The following is a 26,735-nucleotide window of genomic DNA, read 5'->3' as shown; positions in this document are numbered from 1 at the left end:
GAGTTGCTCTCTTGAGCATTTCTTTCCTAGAAGTGCAATATGTAACGTAAGAGGAGCCTGGAACCTTATTTCTCCTACCCACCCTCCCTCTCCTAGAAGGCCCAGTGAGCACCAGGAAGGCCCCTGAGAGAGCAAGCCTGTGTCATCCTCTCATTGTTACCCGTCCCTCTCAAGGTGCTCCCCCACTTCCCCCCACAGTCCTCAAACACCTGCTAACTGTTGACTTCAGGTACTCCCAAGTGGCTTTCACACTTCACTTTGCCTACTTCCCACCCCTGCAGCTGAATCAGAAACAAAGGTCCGGAGCAGTGTTTCTGCATGGATCTGAGGCTTATAGCCTTGTTGTTGGGGCAGTTCCTCATTGTCCCTCTCAGGGCCACAATCTAAAATCTATCACCTCTGGTTTTAACCCTGGGCCCCTTCTTTAGAAGCAGCCTGAAGCTAAGTGGTAGTTCTCTGCATTTCTGTGTCTCCTGGGGCTATAGTGAGGAGGGGTAGGGGAGCAGAGCTTGGAGACCAGAAATAGCAAGCTGCCAAAGGTAGCAAGAAGAGCTTATTGGGTCATAATAAGCTGTAGACCCAGTGAACTCAGCCAGTGGCAAATAGTCAAATGGGGCTGAAGTTGGGTCTGCCTGTTCCTCTTCCAGGGGCTACTTGTGAAATGCAAGCCCCTGGTTCCTGCCCCACCCATGCATGCAGACACTCACATAGTCTGGTTCTTTTTGACAGAACTGATCTCCTCCCAGCCCTCACCCCACTCCCTTGGCATAAAGGCCTTGCTTCCTTGTCCCACCTGTCCCTGGAGTCTAACTGAGCTGGGACTATTGGGGACCTCAGATTCCAAGGAACCACCCAAGCTAAAGCTCTCTCCCAACACTCTCTTCAGCACCTTCTTCAGGACAGCAAACTTGCTAGAAACCATCGGTCTTCTCAGGCCTGCCTCTTCCAGGGTGTACCTATTCCCACCATCCACAGTTAGGAGGAAGCAGAACCCAGTCCATCTTCCCTAGTCTTCCCAGTCTAGCACAGCGCTCTAGCTTCTAGATGATCAACCTCTATCCTTGCTTTACCATGAGATCATGAGCTCTGGAAAGGTACGGGTATGTGTGCTTATCTTCTTATCCCTTCTGCCCAGCACAGAGTCTGGACCTGGTAAGGATCAGTATTGGATGGAAAGATCCAAGAGTGACTCATACCCTTTTTCTCCCTGGTGGGAGTAGGAAGAGGGGTGAGAGGTATCCCAGGGAGGCCCCCCTTCCATGATGGTCAGGGCTAGGAACTCTGCAGGTTCAGTGTAGGTATGAATATCAATAGGAAGCCTGGGACAAAACCGGCTACTGAGACTCCTGGCAAAACCAAATCCCAGGGAGTGCCCACGTTCCAAAAAGCAGCAAGTGCCGAGTTCTTGGTGGGGAGGGGAAAAGGAAGGCAAAAGGCAGGGAGGGGCCGGACCTAAGTGAGAATCCAGATTTTGCCTAACATTCCTCTTCAAAGCTTCTCCACCACCATAAAAATGACACACGGCCAACACATATATACTCAACAAAATAGAGCAGGTCAAAGAAGTACTAACTACTACCCCAGAATCCCCCACCCAGAAATGATTCTTGCCAGCCTTTGCTGAACACTGCTGCAAACATCAGATATTTCTCTATGCACTTATAGAGATAATTTGGGGGGATACGTAGACCTAATTGTTTTATATTTGGGCCCTGTTGCAAAATCGTAATCCCTAAAGGGATAAGGCCCCGTAATCTACATGTTTACAGGCTTCACAGGTGATTCTGATGTAGCTGGTACAGCACTATCCCACCAACAAGTGTCCGGGAACTGGGACACAAAGCTTCTCGGTCACATGCAGCCAGTGATCATCTAGGATGAGCCTGCACCTGCCCAGCGTGAGGAGCTCACCTCACAGACAGCTTCACCCCTAGTGCTCCTTAGAGTAAAGCTAATCCTTCTTCCACATGGGGCACTTGGACCAATGATGATGGCAGGTGCTGTCCCCAGGGCACCTGCCGTTTGAGCACCTCTGTGCTTCCCACTGCCAGTGCTCAGCAAAAACATCAGTAGCTAAGCTCTGTCTACCCCTTCCACATGCCAGGAAACTGAGGTCTGAAAAGGCTCTTGACTTAGAGCTTTTGCACCCTGACATTGGAAGTAGCTTTGGAGTCCTGCCTGTATGCGTGCATGTGCAACTGAGATTTTTAGGAGACATGTATGGACTTCTGGGCCCCAAGCACCACTTTTCTTCCCAGGGCATCTTTCTAAATGTCAGGGCACCCTCATAGTCATCATTCCTCATGAAGGAAGGTGAGAAGCCTAAAGTCTGGAATGACCTGGGCTTTGCATTTCAGCGGGAAGTGCGTTGGGGTGTCTGCCGAGGCACCACAAGGGATCGTCCCAATCATCCCCACGTCAGATGCTCCCATGACTTGCCTTTGGTAGGAAGTATCCCCAGTTTTGCAGGTCTCTTGCCTCCAGCATGATCCATCCTTCTGTTCCTGGTTGTACAAGTGTTTCAGAGGGTTGCAAATTGAGTTCTTAATTTAAAGTGGCACAAACCCACATAGCCAGGGAGCCTGGCCTCCTGGAAAGCACCATCCGCGCAATAGCAGGGTTGCAGAGAGGGTGTGGCTCAGAGATTTGAGCTCCAGAACTGTGGCACCCTGGTGGAGGCAGGCTAGGAACGTGCTCCGGGGAGACGGAGAAGGAATGGGAAGAAGGCAGCAGACTCATACTCAGGGAGTACTTGCCATCTGTCAGGCGCGTCCCAAACATCTCCACTTTCAAATTCATATCAACTTTCCTTTTATTTCTATCCTGAAATGACCCTGCCAGGGAAATATGGTCTCCATTTTATAGGTCAGGAAACAGAGACTCAGCAAGATTACGTAAGTTGCCCAGAACCATGTAACTAACAAGAGGCAAAGCTCAATTAAACCCGCAAGCACTCTCTTTCCTCTGCCCCATTCCCACTGCATTATCATTGCCTGGATGACGGAGCGAGAGGCTGCCTGACAATACACAAGGAAATGAGGGAGATGGCTTCAGACAGGGTTGAGTCCAGGGCACCTACTTTATGATGCTTAGTGTCTATTAGTGTCACAGGACTTGGAGCCCAGCTCATCTGCAGTATAAATGATCCCGTAACTGTCTGAAGTTAGGGAAGTGTGGAATGGTTGTGGCAGTAGGACGGAGCTCTGCTCCTAAGCCATGCTGGGCCTCAGTTTCCTCATTTGTAACCTTGGTAACCAGGTCTACCTCGTGGAACCATTATATGATGGAAATGAGCTGACATGAGAAATACTTAGTCCGTTGCCTGACTCATATATGTTCATTAGCACGAAATTGGATTAGGTGCTCAGGAAGGCAGGAGATCAAGTTTAACAATCACCTGCTTTCTGCCCACTGTGGCTCACTGGTTCTGGGGCATCTGGCTCGGTCTCCAACATGGCAGGTTCTTGTGGAAGCGACGGGGGTCTAGGATTGCCTAACATAATGAAGCTTGTTTTCTCTGCGGTGGGGGGGCCCCATCTGCTCACCAGCTCTGCCTAATCCTGTCCTTGATCCCCATCCACACAGCCTTCCGACACAACGAGTGCCCAGATCCTGGCGTTCCGGTGAATGGCAAACGGTTTGGTGACAGCCTTCAGCTGGGAAGCTCTATCTCCTTCCTCTGTGACGAAGGTTTCCTCGGGACTCAGGGCTCGGAGACCATCACCTGCATCCTAAAGGAGGGTAGCGTGGTCTGGAATAGCGCTGTGCTGCGGTGTGAAGGTAAGTGCCTGCCAGGGCGGGGGACTGGGGACCTTCAGCTGGAGAGGAGGCGGAGGGGGCCAAGTGACACTTATCCATGTGGTCCTTCCTCTTTTCCCAGGACCCAGGTCACCCTCTCACCCTCACACTGGGACAGCAGGGGCTCTATAAGATGACAAAAATTTACAATTTCTATAGCACAGAAATTTGAATTGTAACCAGAGATTAACCTGGAGAAATGCTGGTTTTAGATAGTCAAGCACCAAAAACACCTCTTGCTTCCACTGAGAACTCTCTCAGTATCAAAGCCATTAGGAGCACTTCTTCCAGCTCCTGCCCAGGGGAGCGCCAGGAGCCCAAAGCCTCGGCAGCGCCATGGTTTGAAGTCTTTCAGGCCACCTGGCACTCACTTCTCCATGTGCTCATTTTCCCCGGTTCCCTGGGACGTCTCCCTGCCTTGGCCTTCACGCTCCTATTAAAGGCTGCCTCCATATCCTTGCTGTCAGTCTTCAGGAGGCTGAAAGCAGACCAGTCTCACACAGAAACACCAGTTTCTGTGTGAGAAACACAGCTTGAAGCAAATGAGGGTTATTATGGTGTCTCCTTAGTCCAGCCTGGCCACACAAAGTAGGTTTGATTCAGGCTTAGAGACCAGCCATCTGCTCCCCCAAACTGCAGGCACTTAAAATACAGATGAAAGCTTCTAGAGGCCAGGAATCAGGCCACATCTGCATCCCAAGCACTGTGCCTGCCACAGAGCAAGTCCTCAGTAAAATTTATGACTGACAGATGAAAGGTGAGCATCCACCAGCCCCTAGGAGGCAGTGACCATGGACATGGAGGCAGGGGCTTGTACTTCTCCACTTTGGGGAGCCAGAAATCTGCTTCCTCTCTTTTCACGTGATGGACAGAGATGGAGACCTAAATGACCTCTCTCCATACCCAGTCCCCAAACCCAAATCCGTGCACCCCAGCCAGCAGGTGGGAAGGATGGGAGAAGAAGAGGGGAGCGTTAGAGCAAGCACTGCCCCAGAGCTGACGGTGGGGGAAGGGAGAGGAGAGACCACTGACTGCTCAGTGCACATGGCAGAGGGTCTGCAGTTAAGGTAGGCTTTCAAGTCCACGGAATCCTGGCAAGTCACCTTTTCCTTCTGCGCCTCTGTATTTTCCAGCTGAACACAGAAGGGAGGGGATGAGAGCAAGGTACATTATATAGGGCAGTTCCTGGTGTAAAGTACTCAAAACGGTTGGCTTTGCTGTCCCTGGATTGTAAGCTCCATGAGGTTAGGAGATCTACCTTGCCTCACAGCCACATAACCGGCAAATTGTTAGACTCTTAGATGCTCAGCCAATACTGGTTGATAAATTACTGAATGGATGAATGAAGGAAAGTCCTTTTAATTAGGTTAGTCTCTCCCTAATGGCCTCCAGAGCCTGACTCCCACCAGACTGCCCTTGGCCTTCATCCTGAAATTTACAGTCTGAGGCACCCTGAGCAAATGACTTGACCCCTTCGTGCCTCTGTAACCCCATCTATACGGTGCCATATACAGCAACCTCCTCACAGGTTGTTGTGAGCACCCACTGACCTTGGACCTATGTCTGGCAGAGAGGGAACGATCGATTAGTGTTGGCCGTGAGCATGATTTTAACCATTTCTTCATGAGGCCAATCAGATGAATATCACTCCACTTTGGGGGGTTCAAGTGGTATCTTTCCATCCTTGCAGGCGCCTGCCCCAATCATGTCATGAACAGACTATTTTCTGCCCTCCCAAGTTCCCACAATGAGGTCCACACAACATCACAGCCATTTTCCCCAGTGAAATGAGCTTTATTGGAAATGCCATTCTCAGCCATGGAACTAGCAGGTGAAATCATGCCATCGCTGACAACAGTGGGGTCATCATGTATGTGTGATGGAATCATTTATGGGTGAAGCCGATGACCCTGCAAAGCCACTGTGCAGAGCCCAGGGTCTGGAGGATTGTCCACTTATCCTTCAGGCTGCCCTTCATTCTCCCTTATTCTCTCCCTTGACCTCTTTGGTTGTCCTTGTCTTGGTCCATCTCATCCAAGACATCTTCCCTGCTGTCTCTCGCTCTCTGGATCTCTCCCTTCTCCTAATTCCTTTTGTTCTTCGGGGGCCGCTACTGGACCATGCTGTTGGATGCTTGGTCTCACCACCATTTCATTTTTCTTTACCAGTTCCCTGACCTTTGGTCCTGTCTCCCCACCAAGATTCTCTTCCAGGACAGAAGCCCAGGCTCCCCGTGCCCCAAGCCTGTAGGGGCTCAGTTCCAGTGGACGTGGAGACACTAGGAGACACTGGGAGACACTAGGGCTTGGTAACTGCAGACCCCACTTCTTGGCATGGGCCGCCCTCCTGAATCAGGGACCCCTAGACCCTACTTCCATCAGCGCAGTGAGATACTTGAGACCACGTATAAGTGCATGAGAGGATTAGATCCACTGTTACATGGGCAAAGTCCTAATTTTGTAACTAAAACTATCCCATCCATTCCCTTGGGAGGATGGGAACGCTGAGGTTGGAGGACCACAGGCAACCAGGCATAGGGAGCAACCCATTGGAGAGACCATGAACTTGGCACAGGGGAGAGTCTGCTCAGTTTCCTCAAAGGGGTGGGTATTTGCTGCCAAGCTGGTTTTTAGGAATCTGGGAAGCTGTATATCCAAGAGCCAAAGTCAGAGCCTACCTCGGCTGGCCAAACCCAGACTGAAAACAGTGGAGTAGATGGGGTAGAGAAGCCCCTGGGATTGGCCCCTCTGTGGCTCCTTTCCCCTGTATCCCAGCATCGGGAGAACCCGGCTTTGTAATCAGCATCTTTTGTCTTTTCCATTTTTCTAGTTTTGTTTTTGATTAAGTATCCCCACCTTGTGGACAATTAAATGCAAAAGCTAATGGTCTTTTAAAAAATCTTTTAATATATGCCAAGAGCCACTTAGCTTTTGAGAGGCTATAATGGGACAAGGGAGAGAATGGCATCTTCTCCTAAATTTAGAAAGAAGGATGATCATCTGGTGGCTCTAAGGCACAAGCCGGCAAACTTTTCCTTAAAGGGCCAGCTGGGAGGTAGCTTTGGCTTTCCGGGCCATGTGGTTCTCAACTCTGGTACCGTGACGCAAACACAGCCATAGACACCACTTAAGTGGATGGGCTGGATTTGACCCCCGAGCTGTAGTTTGTTGACATCTTGTCTAGAGAACAGAGGGACATAGGGGATCCATATGTTTAAAGTCAGCAATATATTTTAAAAAGCCAGGCAGTGAAGGCATCTACACAGGTGCGCGTGATTATCCCTCTCCCCCATCCACCTCTTCCTTGTCGTCGTCGTCTTCTTTTTTATTTTTATTTTTTTCCAGAAAGAACCATGTAAGCATACCACACTAGGATCAGTATTTTACAGGTGTCCTTTCATGTTAGCCTCCACCCGGTAGGAAGCAGGTATAGTTGCAGTCCCCACTGGAGCCCAGAGTGGTTAAGTCACTTGCCCACAGTCCTCCCAGCTTGTCAGTAGTGGAGCCACAATTCAGACCCAGACTCTTGGCTACACTGTTTCTGTATTTTTCTGGGATTATTTCACTACAGAGAATATAATTTCAACCCTGTTTATGAAATACTTCTAAGTATGCACAAGTAGGATAAAAAGCAAGTTTCACCTTTTCCTATCCCAGAAGAAAATTAAAACAAAATGAAACATAGTGCCTATTGGAAGAGACAGAGAAGACAGAGAAGTATCAGAAATTGACAGCATAAAACAAAATGACAGCAGTAAAACAAACGTATCAGTTATGACGGTAAAGGTAATTAAACTCCCTATTAAAAGACAAAGAACCTCAAACGGGGTTTTAAAAAAAAATGCTGCTTATATAAGAAATACACAGAGGGGAAAAAATACACAGAGGGGGAAAGGAGATAAATTATCTACAGTGAGTGTGTATTCTCATGTTTATAGTAATATTTGGTAGTTGCAAAAAATTTAAGCAATACATAAGTGAGATAAAGTTCAAAGTGAAAATTCTCATTTTCCCCATCCCGCTCCCTAGAGGAAAATGTTTTGACTGTTTGGTGTAAACATGTCCACATTGTTTTTCTCTGCTGTATATACCAGATGTGTTACTTTTATAATCAGAAAATTAAAAAGTCCTATAAAAAAGACAGAAGGCCAGTTCTCCCCATTCCCACAAGAGGAATCCAAGTGATAGTTGTAGCTCATTTAGACCTCCAAGGAAGAAGTAAGGGTAGTTAATTGAGTTTCTAACATTATCTCACTGAATCTTCTGGCCACTCTCAGGAGAAAGATGTTGTTAGGCTCCAAGCACAAGAAAGCTGCAAACCAGCCAGGTGAATTGACCAGCCTGAGATCCCGCAGCTGATAAGAGTTAAGCATTTACTACATGCTAAATACGAGGCCAAGTGCTTTGCATATGTTGCCCTACTGAATCCTCATGACAACCTTGGAGGTAAGTACTGTATTGTCCTCATTTCACAGAGGAGGAAACTGAAACACAGAGTAGTTACATAACTTGCCCAAGGTCACACAGCTAAATGAATGGGAGAGTCAGGATTCCAATCCAAGTACTCTGATTCCAGACCATCACTTTGAATCCTCTAGTGAGGTCTGTCTGACTCCAAAGTTCACTCACCTTTCATGCTGCCACAAACAGTGGAGTAGCAGGCCACCAGAAAAGGCTTTCATGAGTTCTGGTTGTTCACGCTAGACATGTCCTCACCTAAAACCCCTCCGACGGCTGGGCATTCCCATGTCCACACCCACAATGGCTAGCAACACAAGCTCTGGAGCCAGCCTGCTGGGTTTAAATCCTGGCTCTGCCACTTCCTAGCTGTGTGTTTCTGGACCCATTAGCTCTCTGTTCCTGTTTCCTCCTCTCTGAAATGAGGCTAATACCAGTACCCCCCCTCATGGTTGTTGTGAAGATGAACATACAGGAAAAGAAAAAGGGCACATAAATCAGTGTCCGGCACCCGTAAGGCTCAAAGAAGACTAGTTCTTCATATTCTTGTGTTCCATCACTGTGCCCAGTTGCTCCTGGCCTGGCATGATGTTAGTGTCCGTCATGGAGAAGCTTGGTGTTTTAGTCATCTCGTGCCATTGTAACAAAATACTGCAGACTGGGTAGCTTGGACAATAGAAATTTGTTTTCTCTCCATTCTGGAAGCTGGAAATCCAAGGTCAAAGTGCCAGCAGGTTTGCTTTCTCCTGAAGCCACTTTTTCCTTGGCTTATAGATGGCCAACTTCTCGCCGTGTCCTCACATGTCCTTTTCTCTGTGTGCTTATCCCTGGTGTCTCTTCTTAGAAGGATACCAGTCCTGTCAGGGTCACACCCTAATGATCTTATTTAACCTTCATCCCTACCTCTGTAAGAGCCCTATTTCCAAACAGTCATACTGGGGCTAAGGCTTCAACCTGTGAATTTGGGGGGACACAATTCAGTCATAATACCTGGTCTTCTACCTTTCAACCAGTGTTTCATTCCTTTGACAAAGTATTTATGGAGCACCTGCTGTGTGCCAAGCACTGGGTCCCTTTGTCTTATCCCTGCACTCTTATCTCTAGTCAAGGCAGGAAACCTCCCCCTCTTTTCTTTCATTGTGCGTGTGAGTGTGTATGCTGTGTGAGTTTGAGAGGTCTGAATGTGAGTGTGTGCATTTCCTTTTTTTGCCCCACATTCTGAGTGGAAAATTTCAAACAATTGATGCACCTATGTGCCCACCGCCCAGTTTCACCAGTTACAAAGTCATAGCCTGTTCCATTGCATTCATACCCCTACCTGCTGCCCCTGCCACTCCCCCACTCTAGGATTATTGGGAAGCAAATTTCAGGCAAAATAGCCCATCCACAACATTTTAGTGTGTATCTCTAACAGATAAAAAGAGCCCTTTATAACATAACAGCAATACCATCATCCTAAAAAAGTAAAAAGAGTTACTTAATACAATCAAATTTCCATGATTGTTTAACACTTTATTTTAAAGATTTTTTTAAAAAGTCAGAATCCTGCTTAGGTTCACTCATTACAGGTAGCACATATGTGTCAGCTCATTTAACCTGTGGACCTCTGTGCCCACGCCTCTGATATTTTGTGGAAGAAGCCAGGTCGTTTATTCTGAGGTGTCTCCTGCACTCTGAATTTTGACCATTATGTCCCTGGGAGGTTGTTTAACATGATCCACTCTCTCTCTTATATTTCCTTTAATTGGAAGTAGGATCTAAAAACCTAATCAGATTTAGTTTCCATTTTTCAACCAGAATGTTCTACGGGCAGGGCTCTGTGCCACCATCAGAGACGCATAATGTCTGGTTGTCTCTCATTTGAGGATGTTAGGAGCCAGCGATGGGATTGCAAAATGCCCACATGCTATCATTTCATCTTCTTTTATAAGCTGGAGTATTTAAAGAAAACTCGCCCTCATCAACTATTTGGTTACCCTGAGGTACAGTTCATGAAGGAAAGGCAGAGAAAAACTTAATTATTTTCCTTTATTTACCGGTTTTTATTCAATGAGTTGATTCCCTGACATAAAGTTGAACATTTTTAAATACCATTATGGTTCAGGGTGTTTAAACATATTTTATATAATTAAATCCATTGCAGTTATCACTCTAACCGACATTCCAACTGTCCCATTGGCCAGTGGGTATCTTTCTGAAAGTGGCCCAACCTCATTTTGAACATTTTCTTTCCCTGACCTGGAAGCAGCCATTTCTCCAAGGAGCCCTAATCCCTTTTCGGTGGAAAGTGATACTGACAATCTGGGCGCTGGGGATAATTATTCCTATTGAGTTGGCCCTTGTCTCTAAGGCATTCCAATGAACAGAGCTAAAGAATCTTTCTTTTTTTTTTTAAGATAAAAATGCATAATGGGTTTATTTCATTTCAGATGTAAGAATACTTCCTTTTTTACTTTCTTGATGTCATATCTGTACCTGTTTTCATTCCTGCTGAAAATTCCAGTTCCCTACAACATCAGCATGATTTCCCATTCCCTACTGCACACCCAAGACTCACAGAATGACACAGCCACTACAACATCAGTGTGATTACTGAAAATGGTTTAAGTTGTTTTACTTTCAATTCCTCTCATTCCTAGACCCAACTAGGGATGGCTGTGTTTTAAAATCTCTTTCGCTAGTTTCTTCATGTGCGATTATGCCACCAACTGACACAGTACTGTATTCATTTATTTCACTCTGCTTTTGAGTTTTGAGAGCTTGCTTATCAAATTTAAATCTTTCTCTTTAGTTGTGAAAAATATTTACATAGTTCCAAATTTAAACCTCTGAAAGAAGATATATTCTGAGAAAGTCTAGCTTTTATTCCTTTACTCTCCACCCTGTTCCCTCCTTCTTTCCATAGATAATCTTGAGTTTGGGCCTCATTCTTTCATCAGTTGTTATAATATGAGTCAATGTGTGTGTGTGTGTGTGTGTCTCCCACCCCTCTCTACAATAAATGAAATCATAGGATTATTTTTTACCTCGTTTCCTTGGTTTTTATTCTATTCACTTACTAATATATTCTGGGGACCACTCCATGACATTATATAGACTATCCCTCATTTTTGTTTACAGCTGCCCATCCATCTTGTTGATTACTCCAGTTCATTCAGTCCGCTCCCTATTGCTGCCTCCCATTTGGGCTCTTTCCATTCTTTTGCTACTATAAATCATGCCGCTTTGTATAGCCTTGTACATATATATGTCTTTTCATAGATTTGCAAGAATATCTTTGGGATAGAGTTCTAGAAGCAGGGTCAGAGAGTGAATGCATAGGAATTTTGCTATATATTACCAAATTTCTTTTCACAGGAGTTGTGCCATTTTGCAGAACATTTTCCACCAGCAAGGTGCTAGAATACCTGCTTTCCCTGAGTCTCATGTGTCCTTGAACTCAGATTTTGTCTATGTGATGGATGAGAAGTATTCTCTCATTGCAGTTTTAATATATATATTCCCTTAGAATGAGGTTGAGCATCTTTTCAATCGTTAAGGAGACATTGCATTTAGGATCCTTGCCTACTCCTCCCGGCCTGACACCTGTCACCGTTTGAAGATGAACCAGAGAATATGAAGGACTGAATGCATAGAGTGGTCGTTTGAGCAGCACATGAGCAGGAGAAAAGAAGAACCAGCAAGGCAGTAAAACAATACACCAGAGAAAAGCAAAGTGGTGACCAAAGGCAGGATTTGGGTTTCCGTATCTGGAGATTTTAGATAGGGTTTTGTTATTTTTTTATAACAAAATTCACATTTTATTTAAGTTGAAATAAACTATACAAAATTGATTTGTGCACTGAATGGAGGGTAGCCTAGACAGAAAGTGACCATGTGATCTACAGTTTTCTGGAAAGTAAGTAAGGAGATCACAGTCCATGATCCAAGAGGCTGGGCCTGTGCTGAATTGAATCCGAGAGAGTCCCTTTTCCTACTGAGGCTATGCATGGGAATCCAAGGACTGAGTAGTAGCCCCCTACAAACACACACCTCCAAGGTCTCACCTGTCCATTGGACAAAGAGAGGAATGTACTAGCAGGTTCAGTGAGAGCAGAGATGGGTCTTAAAAACTGGGGTTACCCAGGAAGTGACAATACCCTTGTGCAATTTACTCCCTCAATGTTTTTATAAATGCTGTGTTATTACTTAATTTCTCCATGTCTTAACTTACTGAAAATGGGGTGATAATCCCTACCTACAAAACGAGAATAACAATAGTACCTGTCTTTTAGTGTTGCAGTTGTCACAAAGATAATCCTCGTCAAGTCCTGATGCACAGTGAACTCTCAATCCCAGTGAGCTGATTGCTGCCAGCCGTGGCTGTAGTACCATTATGCACTGCAGGTGGATTTGGAGACAGAGGTCCTGAAGTGAAATCCCAGCTCTCACTTCATTACTTCTTGATCTAGTCTCTTAGCCTACTTAGCCTAAGTTTTCTCATCTATAAAATGGGCATAATAACTGCATAAATGTTATGTGGTTTTAAATGAAATAATACACATAACGTAGCATTGTAAGTCATTGATATGAGTTTCTACTCATATCATTTGTATTACTGTTCTTAGGTTAATTAAACTTCCTAATGTAACACTCTGTTAAGAATGCTTGACAATCAGAGTACCTTGGTGGTTTAGTCAGTTGAGCCTCTAATTCTTAATTTCAGCTCAGGTCATGATCTCAGTATGGTGAGATTAGCCCACTGTCAGGCTCTGTGCTCAGTGGGAGTCTGCTTGGGATTCTCTCTCCCTCCCCCCCCCCCCGGCAATCTCCCCCCTCGCTCTCTAAAATAAATAAATAAGTCTTTTAAAAAAGAATGTTGACAATTATTTTCAGTCTTTCCAAGAAGTTCATAGAATTGAGAGAGGAAGGGTGCAGTATATTTGATCCTGTTTTATGAAACTGATTAACTAGGGAAGCATGCAAAAACAAAAACAAAAACAAAACAAAACAAAAAAAACCTGCAGAAAAAAACAGCTACTGAGTAGCTCTTCATTTTCTTCCTCGTCTTGTTTAGGACATTTTTGGCATCTGATAGCTCCATAGTAAGGAATTCCAAAGGACACAGGGGTTCTTCGAAAAGTGGAAGGCTGCTTAGTTTTGGATCTCTGGATTTATGGTGTCTTCCTAGGTCCGAGTCCAGGCTCTATCACCAACTAAAGCAGAGCTGGTTGCTGCACCTCCATAAACCTGTCCTAGCTGTAAAATGGGGGAGATTAATAGCACCACCCTTGCAGGATTTGTGTTCTGTGAAGAGTGAGCATAACTGTCCCTGTGAGTCCATGAATGGCCGTGGTGGCGACGATGGCCACAGTGTGGGTGGTGGTTGGTGCCGGCATCCTCCTCATCGGTCCTGGGGAGGTACCAGGTGGGTAAGGTTAGAGTGCGTTAACAAACAAGCCCCCAATCTCAGTGGCTTAAAAGCAGGAATTGGTACTCACATAGGCTGCCTGAGCTGCATGTTTAACACTGGCCATCAAGGGGCCCTGCCCCTTTGTCACTCAAAGGCCCAGCCCGAGGGGACTTCCATCCTGACACTTGCTCTCACCATCAACGAGGCAGAAAATGGCAAATCTGGCGCCAGCTCCTCAACTTTTCCTATGGGCGGAACCTGCGCCACTACCACTCTCGTGTGATTGGTCAAAGTGGTCACGTGACCTAAGATAACTTAAAAGGCATGCACGGTGAAATCTGACCACCTACCAGAAGAAGGACGGGGCTCCCTCTGCTGAGCACCGCAAGGGCCAAGGGTCCAGCTGTAGGAGGAGGCGATGGTGAAGGAAGGGTGCTGGTGGGAAAAGGAAGCTGAGGGATGGGAAGAGTGACACCGACCGACCAAGGGACTGAGAGGACAGGCGGAGCAGGATCAGAAACATGTCTGCACTACCCAGTGTCTTGTGGAATCACCTGCCATGAACCACATTCATTCATCCTTCCATGCATTCATGCATTCATTCAAGCAATGATTACTGATTCCTGCCATGAAGGGATGATTGTGTGCCAAGCTCTAGGCTAAATGCTGGGGACTCCAAATTTGGAAAGACCATGAACAAGGCCCCTGCCCTCAAGGAACTTACAGTGGAGTAGGTCACAGCCGAGCTCCGAGCTGAGCTTGGGGATCTGCCCACTGCCCGTGCCAGAGGTGGCGGGATCTCTGCTTTTGCCGCAAGCCTGATGCAAGGAGCAAAGAGGAAAGGAAAAACCAGTGCAACCCAAATATTAGCTGTACTTCAGCCCTCCTAGAATGACAGAAGACTTTGTTTAAAGGATTATTATTTTTTTTTAAGATTTTATTTATTTATTTGACAGAGAGAGATCACAAGTAGGCAGAGAGGCAGGCAGAGAGAGAGAGAAGGAAGCAGACTCCCTGCTGAGCAGAGAGCCCGATGCGGGACTCGATCCCAGGACCCTGAGATCATGACCTGAGCTGAAGGCAGCGGCCTAACCCACTGAGCCACCCAGGTGCCCTAAAGGATTATTTTTATTTCTCCCCTCTGGCCTTTAATAAAAGTTCAAATGATGTAACTGAGCATGTCTATAAAGGTCCCAAAAGACAGAACTCACAGTTTATATAGTTTATGTAATTTTCCATAAAAACAAAAACAATACTTGTTGGCAGATAACATTTTATAGAGAGAGTTTTTATTTGTTTGTTCATTTGTCCCCCCCAACACAAGAAAGTTGTTTCTCTCCCTTCTGTTCCCCAGCTCCCTGTGGTGGTCATCTGACTTCGCCCAGTGGCACCATCCTGTCCCCGGGCTGGCCTGGCTTCTACAAGGATGCCCTCAGCTGTGCCTGGGTGATTGAAGCCCAGCCAGGCTACCCCATCAAAATCACCTTCGACAGGTGCCTGCAACCACAGCCTTGGAGGGAACAGAGCCAGGGGTGGGGTGGGGTGGTAGATTTCTTAGGAGTGGTGGTGGAGGGGAGCCTGGGGTTGAGGGCGGAGGACCAGCATGCTCGCTGAAATGTTAGCAAAGTCAGAGAACTTTGGAACAAATTGCCCTGGGTGGAGACAGGCCACATGGGCTTTGCGCTTGGCCTTGGTTTCACCTCAGTAGTGAGGTTTGTGTTGTTCATGACTGGAGGAGTGAACAGAAGGGTGGGTAGGGTATCACTTGGGATATCAGAGCCCTTCTGTCCCCCTCACACCCAGTGACAGAGAGTGGGCAGATAGACACCATCAGATGTTGAAGCAGGCATTGGCATCTGAGGAGTATAACTCTAAAATTGGCAGCATACGAAGGCAGCTTCCTGACCTTTGACCCAAATCCTGCTCATATGCTGCATTTCCTGTTCCCACCCCAGGCATGCCCCTTCAGTGGGGAAAGTAGCCACCCAAATATGAGCAGAAACTTCTTCCAGACAAAGCATCCATGGCCTAGAATAGCAGTGCTCAAACCTTTCCATGAGAGTCCAATAGTAAATATTCTAGGTTTTGTAAGCCACCTGTGGTTATATGTTGCATATTTTCTGTTTTCTTTAAAACATACCCCTTTATAAATGTTAAAAACCATTCTTAGCTCTTAGGCCATACAAAAACAGGCTATAGAATAGATTTGGCCCTGGGCTATAGTTTACTGAATTCTGGCCTAGAACATTCTGACCCCCCCCCCCTGCCATGAGACTAGTCGTGCCTTTAAGTCTGAAGATGTGTCTTGGCTCAAGCCACAGGGAGGACTGAGAGAGTGCTGAGCCATCGGAGGTGGGGGAGAGGCTAAATGTAGTGGAGAAGGCCCTTTCCTATCACTAATGAATGTGTGCAGATTATATTAAAATGTCCCAGCCTGCCAAAATCTGGTTGTTCTGAAGTCCTGGGCCAGATAGGGCCTTTTTTCATTTGCAAGTTAATAAGCCTCAGGTTTCTCAAGAAGTCTACATTCCCATCTTTGGCAGATTTAAAACCGAGGTCAACTATGATACTCTGGAAGTTCGAGATGGGCGGACATACTCATCACCCTTGATCGGGGTTTACCATGGGACCCAGGTCCCCCAGTTCCTCATCAGCACCAGCAACTACCTCTACCTCCTCTTCTCGACCGATAAGAGTCACTCAGACATCGGCTTCCAGCTCCGCTATGAGAGTGAGTATTGGCAGGGAGGCAGATGACAAGGTGGGCTGGGAGGAGGGTGCAGGGACCACGGACTATTCCAGCAGTGGGTCCCCAACTTGGCCCCATCCCAGGGGCTTCCTCAGCCTGTGCTCCTGGGGGGCACTCGCCTACTCTCAGCATCTGTCAGAGCCCATAGGAGCTCAGAGGGGAGCCTTTGGAAAGAGTGAAGTCTGATGACCCACATACCACAAAGCCTCTTCTACCTGCAGGTGACTGGGAACCACCATGCTGGGCTATCTGGGGACAGTGTTTGAGGATGGTGAGGCTGAAATGTGATAGCATCTCTCACTCACCCTCACTCCCCCATCACCTTCTGCATCCATCTCTGCTGCCTCAGTTGAACAAGATGGATGTCCCTTCTACTCTTTGTAGACCAGTAGAGAAAGTGCTGGTCGAGAGCGCTATGAGGGCAGCCCCATGTTCTTAATCATGTCTGTATCCCCAAGACTTAGCATGGTGTCTAAACCATAGTGGACACTCAACTTATGTTAATTGAATGAATGGACGGATGGACAAATACTAGAATCAGCTTATTTTCTTTGAGAAACAGGTCTTCAGATGTCTTAGCAGATGTCGACAGCCACACTTGACACATGGGTAAATGACAACCTCAGCTTTCTGTAAATCAGGGTTCTCTCCTCCCTCCCTTTGTGGGCCAGCTAGGGTCCTTCTGTGGTGATGGTTAGCTGTCTATTCCAGCTGTGGGCTCTCTTTTCCAGCTATAACACTGCAGTCAGACCACTGTCTGGATCCAGGGATCCCTGTAAATGGGCAGCGCCATGGAAATGACTTCTATGTGGGCGCTCTAGTGACCTTCAGCTGTGACTCAGGCTACACGTTAAGTGACGGAGAGCCCCTGGAGTGTGAGCCTAACTTCCAGTGGAGCCGGGCCCTGCCCAGCTGTGAAGGTGAGACACACCTTGCAAAGGAGTGCTAAGGTAGTGGATTCCTTTCCTGCTGTGGAAGACCAGGAGCTAGAAGGGGCATTGACTCTCCCACCCATTAGTGAGGGTTGAGGGTTGAGAGAAGATGGCTCCCCAGCTCCCAGGAGGATTGGTTGGGGATGGGGATATAGGGTGGTGTGAGGGAGCTCCCTGGGCCACTCCAATCTTTCAACACTGTCTTTACTCCTGTAGCACTCTGTGGTGGCTTCATTCAAGGCTCCAGTGGGACTATCTTATCACCAGGGTTTCCTGACTTCTACCCCAACAACTTGAACTGTACCTGGATTATTGAAACATCCCATGGCAAGGGTGAGTGGTTAGGCCTGGAGCAAGTATTGGACTGTGACATGGTCAGAACCCCATGTTCTCCAGGTCAAGGTGGCCTCAGTGGGGATCTCCCTATGTAGTGACCTCAGCATTTGGTCTGAATTTTTCTCAACTGGAATACTCCCATAAACTTCCCATCTCTTTGAATCACAGAATACATTCCACAAATATTTTTAAGAATCTAAAATCTTCATGCTAGAAGGTACTGTAGAAATTACCAGCTATGAAACCCTACATAATGCAGAAATCTTCTCTAATTGCTCCCGACAAGATGGCACCACACCTGCCTAAACAGCCCCAGCAGTGGGAAGGTGGCCAACACATTCAGCAAATAGGCACCTGGTGTCATTTTTTGATAGATCTGACCCCTCCTAATAGCCTATTAGATGTTTCTGAAACTTTTTTCCTTGTTCTGTGTGCTGGAGGAAAATAGGATCCATCTGCCCCCTCTCCTCATGTTCACCCTTCAGACACTGGACCCGTGAACCTCTTCTTACATAGCTCAGCTGTTCCTCAGATGCCATGTTTTCATATTCCTCACCAGTCTGGACTGTTACCTCAACTTCCCTCACATGAATAATCTTCCCTCACAAGTTCAAAGGAAGAGTGCTGGTTAGAAATAAACAGGAAATAATATAGTCTTTGATTCAGCAAATATTAATTGAATAATGCCACCCATGTGGCAGACTCGGGCTGGGAATAAACAGTAACCAGGCACATATGGCTTCTATCCTCAGAAGCTTATTCTGAAGTTCATCCAGGGTCACAGTTCTTAACCCCTCTGCACTGTAGCAAATATGTTAATGCTTAGACTGCACTGTAGATGTTTTGATTTTCCATGTTGGAGATGGAAAACAGGCATCTTTGATTTCTGAAGATTTCACTAGTAAATCTGATGCATGCCCTCGAATAAGAACCTCTCATCTAGAAGAATTAACATGTAGAAAAGCCATGAAAAATTTTTAAAAGAGTAACTCTTTCAGATAGTAAAATGTTTTTGGCTAAAATAATTTTAACAATGTGGTATGAGTATTGGAATGGACACACAAACCAATGCAGGCATATGAAGGTCCAGACGTAGAGTCCTATGTGTGTGTATGTGTGTGAGACTGTGCATGCACACACATGCACACTTGTGTATGTGTGTGAGAGAGACAGTTTGTAGTATATAATTAAAGTGTCATTTCCAATCCATTGAAGAGAGGATTGATTATTTAATAAATGCTTTTTAAACACTAGACTTAAACACTTGGGAATAAAAGAAAAGAACCAAACAGACCTCATACATTTAACCACATAAATTCCAATACTAGAAGAACATAAAAATCTAACCCCAGGTGCGGATGTACTATACAGAGTAATACTAAAAGCAGAATCCATAAAGGCAAAGACTTTAAGATTTGATTAAATAAAACTTTGAGTGGATTTACGTAAAAAAAAAGGGGGGGGCCATAAAAAATTCAGACAGTAAGTGGACAAAATTACTTTCAACATAAATAATCAACTAAAGATTACCAACCTGATGCATGGAGAGCTCTTAAAAATCCTAAAGAAAGACGCACCTGGTCTCTAGGCCTGTAAAATGAGCAAAGCTATAAATGCTTCAGAGTAGAAGAAATAGAGATGAAAGGACATTGACCCCACTCATAATTAAAGACATGCAAATTTAACCAGTAATGAAATACCATTTCTTTTTTCAAGTCAGCAGAGAATATCATAACAGTATGGGAGACAGTGTGCAGACATGAATATTCTTCTTCAGCACTGACATTGTATAAAATGGTTGAAATTCTCTGGATGATGGTTCCATGATATGATTCAAAAGTTTTCAAAATATATGTGCTTTTGGACCCAACAATTCCACTCCTTGGAATATATCTGAAAAAAATATGTACAACTGTACATCAAGATTTAGCTGCAAGGGTGCTTCCTAAAATACTTTACTAATTGGAGGATTAGTTAGCTACTGAATTGTCCATCAATGAAGAAATGTTAAATAAAGATATGATACCTATATATAATGCAACACTGTGCAGCTATGAAAAGCCATAATGTGAGAGAATATTTAAAAACCTACAGGGTAGGGGTGCCTGGGTGGCCTAGTTGGTTAAGTGACCAACCCTTGATTTGAACTTAGGTCATGATCTCAGGATTGGGGGATCAAGGGCCATGTTGGGTTCCGTGCTGAGCATGGAATCTTCCTAAGATTCTTTTCTCCCTCTCCCACTGGCCCACGTTCCTCTCTTTCTTTCTTTCTTTCTCTCTAAAATAAAAGTAATAAAATATTTTTTAAAAATAAAAAAAAGTCGGGACGCCTGGGTGGCTCAGTTGGTTAAGCAGCTGCCTTCGGCTCAGGTCATGATCCCAGCGTCCTGGGATCGAGTCCCACATCGGGCTCCTTGCTCAGCAGGGAGCCTGCTTCTCCCTCTGCCTCTGCCTGCCATTCTGTCTGCCTGTGTTTGCTCTCTCCCCCTCTCTCTCTCTCTGATAAATAAATAAAATCTTTAAAAAAAAAAAAAAATAAAAAATAAAAAAATAAAAAATAAAAAAAAGTTTAAAAAATAAAGACCTACAGGTGTAGTTGTATTACATTGTTAAGCCTAAAGAGATGTTTGCCAAAAGAACATAGTTTATAAAAACTAAACCAGGATATGTGTACAGAAAATTATCTGAAAAGTTATACCTCAAGACATTAGTGCCACTACTCTCTTATTTTTATCTTCTCCATTTTTTCTAATTTTGAGAAATAAAAATATTACATGTAAACTATAGTATTTGTGTAAAAAAAAAAAATTATAAGAAAAGTCACTCAAAGTCTCCCCACGTGTGCTTAAGGACTTCACTTTTGCCTCTAATAGGCCTGACCTAACTGGGATTAGGGTGGCATGCAGCTTCTTGGGGAGAAAGGACCCTGCAGGCAGTCAGGGTGAGGCCTGGTTGTCCCCTTCTCCTTGAGGAGAGGAGGGATTAGGGCAGCATCCTTGTTCATCCTGCAGAGCTGTTTCCAGCAAGTCTTGGCCAGAGTGGGCCAGTAGGGGAGCCAGAAGCTCCTCTGTGGCATCAAGAGGGCAAGAAAGGTAGCCCCCTCATAATCCTTAAAGGAACATCCCCCAGTAGTCATGATTTTCTTTCTGTCTGGCATCTGTAATCATGGGGGGGCAGGGTATGTTTCTCTATGCCTTTCTATATGTGTCTTTGTCTAGAAGTCAATGCGATTCAAATATTGAGCAAATGCTTATGTCATACTTGCACTTAAACTTGGTGCTAGGAAAACCCAGTGGCATGAACCTGGCATTGAACCACTTTGGCATTGCCTGCCTTCAGGAAGATTAGAGTCCATCTAACGTACCATGGCCAAGAGTGGATAAGGGTAGCAAACATCCAGTGACCACCCTAGGGCTTGGTTAGGTGGTGTCCTGAAGTTGAAACTTGGGCCAGTCTTCAGGGATGAACAAGTATTAGCCAGGACAAGAGGTGTTCCAGGCAGAGAATCGATACAGGGTCACTGATGTATGACCCGGTCACTTCTTCCTTAGGACCATTTAAAGGCTTTACCAGACCCTTAGTATAAAGCTTGAAGTTATAAAATAGCTGGTGTGAGCCTATAGCCCTTGCTCACCTTTCTCAGCCTCCTTCTGAGTTCTGTAAATACTAAGTCCTAGCTACATTGAAGCTCTCTCAGTTCCTAGAACTTCCCAGACTTTTGTTGTCCTCTAGAGCTTTGTGTCTTGGGATGCTGTTCTTCTCCCTGGAACACTTTCCCTCCTGCACCATCTCCACCACCCCTCTTGTGTGGCCAGCTCTTCATCTTCTGAACTCACTTCCTATAATGAGCCTTCCGGACCCTTTCTTCCGAGGCCTGGGTGTGAGCTGGGCTCCCCTCCGTGGGCTCCCACATGATTTTGTGCCTTCCTGCTCCCCGCACACAGACTCCAAGCCCTTTGGGAGACATGTCTGCCTTGTTTCCTGCAGCTTCCCTAGGTTCTGGCTCTATGCCTGACACATGAGGAACTCAAGAAATATTTATATGAATAGAATTAAATTGAACTCAGACCCTTCTGCAGAGGGCAATGCCTGTAAGAGTATCTCAGGTTAACAAATCCATTAGGCTACTGACTCTGATTGATCCCCAGGAGGCAGAGGAACAGCTGGAGAAACTTGAACTCTATGAAATTCAGAATTATTCAACTTCCCAGCCAAAGGGAATGGCTAATTCAGGAGTCCAAAGAATGGGCCCTTGCTGAGACCCCAGAAGTGAAATTTTTTTCAATCCATAAGGCTGTCTAGGAGTTAGACAAGCTGAGCAAAAAGAAAACCTACTATGTGTCAGACACCATGCTGTGGGTTCTGCATCTGCTATGCTAATTGTTCCTCACTCCAATAATTAAATGTTACCTATGAGGAGATGCTATCATCCCCATGTTATGGTGGAAGAAACTAGAACTCAGGACACACTTGAGCAACTTCGGCCCACACCCTTCAGCTGGTAGATGGGCCGTTGACCCAGGTCTGGGTCCCCTCCCAAAGCCCACGCTTTTTCCACAGCTCTGAATGTCTGCCTGGCATGGTACTCATCCTTCATAGGATTCGACATGATCACGCCAGTGAAGTATCAGTTTGTGTGTGCATCTGTCACACCAAATCTGGATTCAGACTCCAACATGGGGCCTCTGTGACAATGTCTTCATTTTCTCACAATGACCAAAAGAGCCTCAAGCAATCAGCACAGCTGGGAAACCCAGGGGCTTCATCTCAGTTGTTTACTCATCCCTAGAATGCCAGCCAAATGTTTACTCCTATGGAGGGACTGTGTTTGCACGCTGAAGAATAGAGTGCGAGGCTTAGCGCTTCATCAGCTCCAATTCCCTGTACTGTGTCTGATCCAATCGCTACCCAACCCTTGTTTTACCAGGAGGGAAAGACATTTCCACCGAGCCTTTTCCCAAGCACTGTAGACTGAGAACAGTTTCTCGTGTGCACCTGTGTTGATGTGTTGGGAGGAGGATAGGATACATGTGGGCACACATACCTGTACATCCCCAAAATGCTCATACCCATCCTGTCAAAGACTGTGACCCCGTGAAGTCTTCCCAACCCTCTGGGCTTAGTTAGCACTCTTATTCTGTGCCGCCATTCTGGGCTCTCACTATGGATGTGTCAGTCTCCTCCACTAAACTGAGAGATCTTTCTCACTGCTTAGCCCAGCCCTGGCACTTAGTAGGTGCTTAGGATTTGTTCCCTTGAGGAAATAGGTCCATAGATGTAACATAGTCGCTTGGGCACAGGGCATTTACAAGCTGCATGCCTAGTTCCACCACCTCTATGGGCTTCTCTTTCCCCTGCCCCCACCCATAGAATCCCCAAAACTCTGGGCTTACCAGGTCCCATCCATAGAGAAGCAAGACTATGAAAACATTTTAAATATTTTAGCATTGAGAGCTTGGACCCAAACATGATTTATCAAAAACTTGTCGCTAATTATCTAGAGAAGTATTCCTCAAACTTTAATGTTCCTACAGATCTCCTAGGGACCTTGTTAGCATGCAGATTCTGATTTGGAAGGTCTATGACAGAGGCTGAGATTCTGCATTTCTAACAAGCTTGCAGGCGAGGCCCATACTGCTGGTCCGTGGACTTTGAATAGCAAGTGAATCCAGCCCCCCTAGTCTAGCCAAGCACCTGCCCTTAGCACGCCCACAGCATACATTCCCATGGGCGTGCTGATGTGTGAGTGGGCATGCATTTACACACAGGCCCACCCAAACACAGACGGCCATCTGGATCTGGTCCAAGAGCTGCTTCGGGTGTTGAGATCCTACCACCCCATCTTTCTCACCACCAGACCCATCTCAGTACCTGGCCACCCCTCCTGCCTGTTCTCTCTCTGTAGTGGGAGAAGCAGTGTCATGGAGCTGTTTTACGCAACCCTGTAATCAGACTGCACCCAGATCCCAGCTCTGCCACCTGCTAGATGGGTGACCCTGGACACGTGCCTTTCCTCTTTGTGCCTCAGTTTCCTTGGGTGTAAAATGGAGATGAGTTATTGGTGGGGTTAACTGGGTTTTCAGATCTTCTCTTCCAATTGATAGGGGCCAACTACAGGGCAATAAAACACATAGCATAGTGCCACGCAGATACTTAGTGCCGAAATGTTAGTGAATATTATCGCTTTTGTTTAGTGCTTGCCATTCTGCCCCCGGAACATTCTGAATGATGTTTGATAGCGCTTTTGTCACTCTGTACTGTAGCTCTTTGTTGAATGTCTTGTATATCCCCTTGCTCCTCCCTGGCCCTGGATCCTAGCCCAGAGGAAGCACTTGTCAGATATACAAATACTTGTTGAGAAATGAATGAGAGAATCTGTGAATGAGTGAAAGGCTATGAAGCATTCTCACAGACCTAGCCATAAATCTTTCAAATTTGACAACCATAAGGCGGTGTCCTTCTCCCTGACCTGTGGGCAAATGGCATATTCTGGATCATTCAGACGCATTCATTCTGGTTCCCCTGTATGTGACTATCAGTGCATGCTCATACCCCAACCCACTGGTAGACGTCCATGGACTGGAAATATTTGTGCCAATCCTGTCTCGCACTACGGCTGTTGCAGCCATCTCAGTTTGTCACCCGGACCCTTCCGGTCTCTTGACAGGTGTGTTCTTTACATTCCACACCTTCCACCTGGAGAGTGGCCACGACTACCTCCTCATCACCGAGAACGGCAGCTTCTCGCAGCCCCTGAGACAGCTGACCGGCTCACGGTTGCCGGCCCCCATCAGCGCTGGACTCTATGGCAACTTCACTGCCCAGGTCCGCTTCATTTCTGATTTCTCCATGTCCTACGAAGGATTCAACATCACCTTCGCAGGTAAAGCACGTTGGGGTCCCCTGGGGGAGGAGATGGCAGAATATTCTGCCTCTCCCTCTGCTGCCAGCCTCTGGTCTTCCCAGCAGATGGACATTGATCCACTTTCCAGTCCCTGGGAGAATGACCTCACTTTTGCTGCAGCAAAAGATTGTTGGGTTAGATACAATGAGGCCTCCCTGTGATGGGCTGGGAAGCAGGTGTTTGGGGGAATCTTCCCTGAAGGTGTTTTAGATCCACTCTGAAAATCACCAGTATAACTGGTTGGACTAGGACATCCCCTCCTGTCCTAGGAATACATAATTCTTCTGCTGATTTCACTTCCACTGTTTCATGACCCCAGCAATTAAAAAAGAAGAGGAAGAAGAAGAAAGGGATTTGAAATGAACATATTAGAGTCTTATTTGGGGACTTCTTCACCAATGCTTATTTAGTAGTAAAAAATATTTATCCCTGTGTTTAAGAATCCTATGCAGAAAGCTCTTTAATTTGGCATTCCGGAAGAAAAGCAGACCCTTTCACTGCTCTGGTCCCAAGTACCCCACCACTCTTGTCCCACTGCTTCCCAGAGTGTCTCTACTCATCCCATGGGATCTCCCAGGATGGGCAAGAGATATCTGGCCTCTAGGAACTGGGATGTGGCCCAGCTCAACCCCACGCTGTCCCTCCAACAGAAGCCATCTGCCATGGGCCTGGCCAGGTCATGGCCAGGGACATATCTAGCCACTATGCCTCCCCTCATCTAAGGAAACCTCCTTCTCTTTACTACATAGAGCCCTGGGGCACTGTGCCTCAGAAGGGAGATACCTTTGGGGACAATGGAAATTGTCACTTCTGTGCCCTCACTAGAGGTACTGGGCTGATCCCTGGGTGATAAGTGCCATTCCATCATGCTTGCCATCTGCCTCCAGCACCAGCATTGCTGGGACAGAGTTTGAGTGAAGCATTCGGATTCTTTCTCCCAATATAAGTTGCCCTCGGCTGGGTCATACATTCTGACCCTCTAGAACCAAGCTGATTGAATTTATCTGGGTCAATGCCTAGGGAGAGAGAGGCAGGAAAGTCTTTGAGCCCTGAGGCTTGGAGTTAATATGGGGATGAAGGGTCAGAGGAGGGAAAGGTCAAGTCACAGGGACCCTCATAAATACTTCCAGGAAGGATGCTTCCAGGAAACTCGGTGTCCTCTCTTTGCTTGCAGTGGGGAGCCATCCCCAGTACCAGAAGCATGGTGTTACCTCACTGTGTGTCTCTCTGCCTCTATTCTTCTTATAATCATTTTTTTTTCTCTTTACCTTTTGTGGGCCAGTGTGTATGTATTCTGACCTCTGTCTGTCATTATCTCTGGCCCTTTTCTCCCTGGTGTTTGTGTCTATATATTTCCATATTCTGTCTCTGACCCCAGCATTCCTGCTCCTTTTCCAGAATATGACTTGGAGCCTTGTGAGGAGCCTGAGGTCCCAGCCTACAGCATCCGGAAGGGCTTGCAGTTTGGCGTAGGCGACACCTTGATCTTCTCCTGCTTCCCCGGGTACCGTCTGGAGGGCACGGCCCGCATCACGTGCCTGGGGGGCAGACGGCGCTTGTGGAGTTCGCCTCTGCCAAGGTGTGTTGGTAGGTGGTCACGTGCTTTCATTTTGCTTCACTAATGGGGTGGGCCAAAAGTTAGTCAATTGCTGTGAGGTGGTGAAACACACGCGGGCCCAGAGGCCAACAGGCTTGGGTTTGGGGACTGCCTTAGCACACACTTGTTTGCAGTGGGGCCTCGGATGGGAGGCCTAACCTCCTTGCCAGGCTCTGAAGAAGACTCTTCCGAGCTCCGGGCCCCGGGGGGTGGGGAGGTAGAGTGATATCCAGGGAGCAGGGACAGTTGCTGGTCCTCATTTGTAAGGCTGATGGCTCTGCTCGCTAAGGACTTCACACAGGGCCGGATGGAACACAGCCTGGATGAATGCTCACCGTTAGCATTACAGTGAAATCTTGCGTAAAACCCCAATATGCCAGAGAGCTAGAAGCTGCAGTGTGCTGATTGCAACAGGGGCCGTGAGGTCAGCCCAGCCAGAGACCTCTCTGTGGAGCCTGGGGCTCAGCGAAGGACAGTCATAAACAGGCTGGCAAGATGGACAGGGCTGGGGCTGCACAGTCACCAGGGTCAGGTCTCCGCTCAGTCACTTACCAGCTGTTAGATCTTGGG

General features: G+C 46.5%; 1 protein-coding gene across 1 annotated transcript in view; it reads left to right on the top strand.

Annotated features, from left to right (window-relative positions):
• CSMD2 (CUB and Sushi multiple domains 2) overlaps positions 1-26,735 on the top strand; it is a 616,179-nt gene that overhangs the window by 388,913 nt on the left and 200,531 nt on the right. Inside the window, exons 15-21 of the mRNA XM_059136925.1 lie at positions 3,586-3,780; positions 15,002-15,140; positions 16,191-16,378; positions 17,128-17,316; positions 17,545-17,661; positions 24,332-24,547; positions 25,967-26,155. Of these exons, the coding sequence (XP_058992908.1) occupies positions 3,586-3,780; positions 15,002-15,140; positions 16,191-16,378; positions 17,128-17,316; positions 17,545-17,661; positions 24,332-24,547; positions 25,967-26,155 (1,233 nt within the window). The remainder of the gene's footprint in view (positions 1-3,585; positions 3,781-15,001; positions 15,141-16,190; positions 16,379-17,127; positions 17,317-17,544; positions 17,662-24,331; positions 24,548-25,966; positions 26,156-26,735) is intronic.

This window comes from Mustela lutreola, chromosome 10 (assembly GCF_030435805.1).
Source record: "Mustela lutreola isolate mMusLut2 chromosome 10, mMusLut2.pri, whole genome shotgun sequence".
NCBI lineage: Eukaryota > Metazoa > Chordata > Mammalia > Carnivora > Mustelidae > Mustela > Mustela lutreola.
The sequence above is the reverse complement of the archived record's forward strand: the minus strand, read 5'-3'. Positions and strand labels throughout refer to the sequence as shown.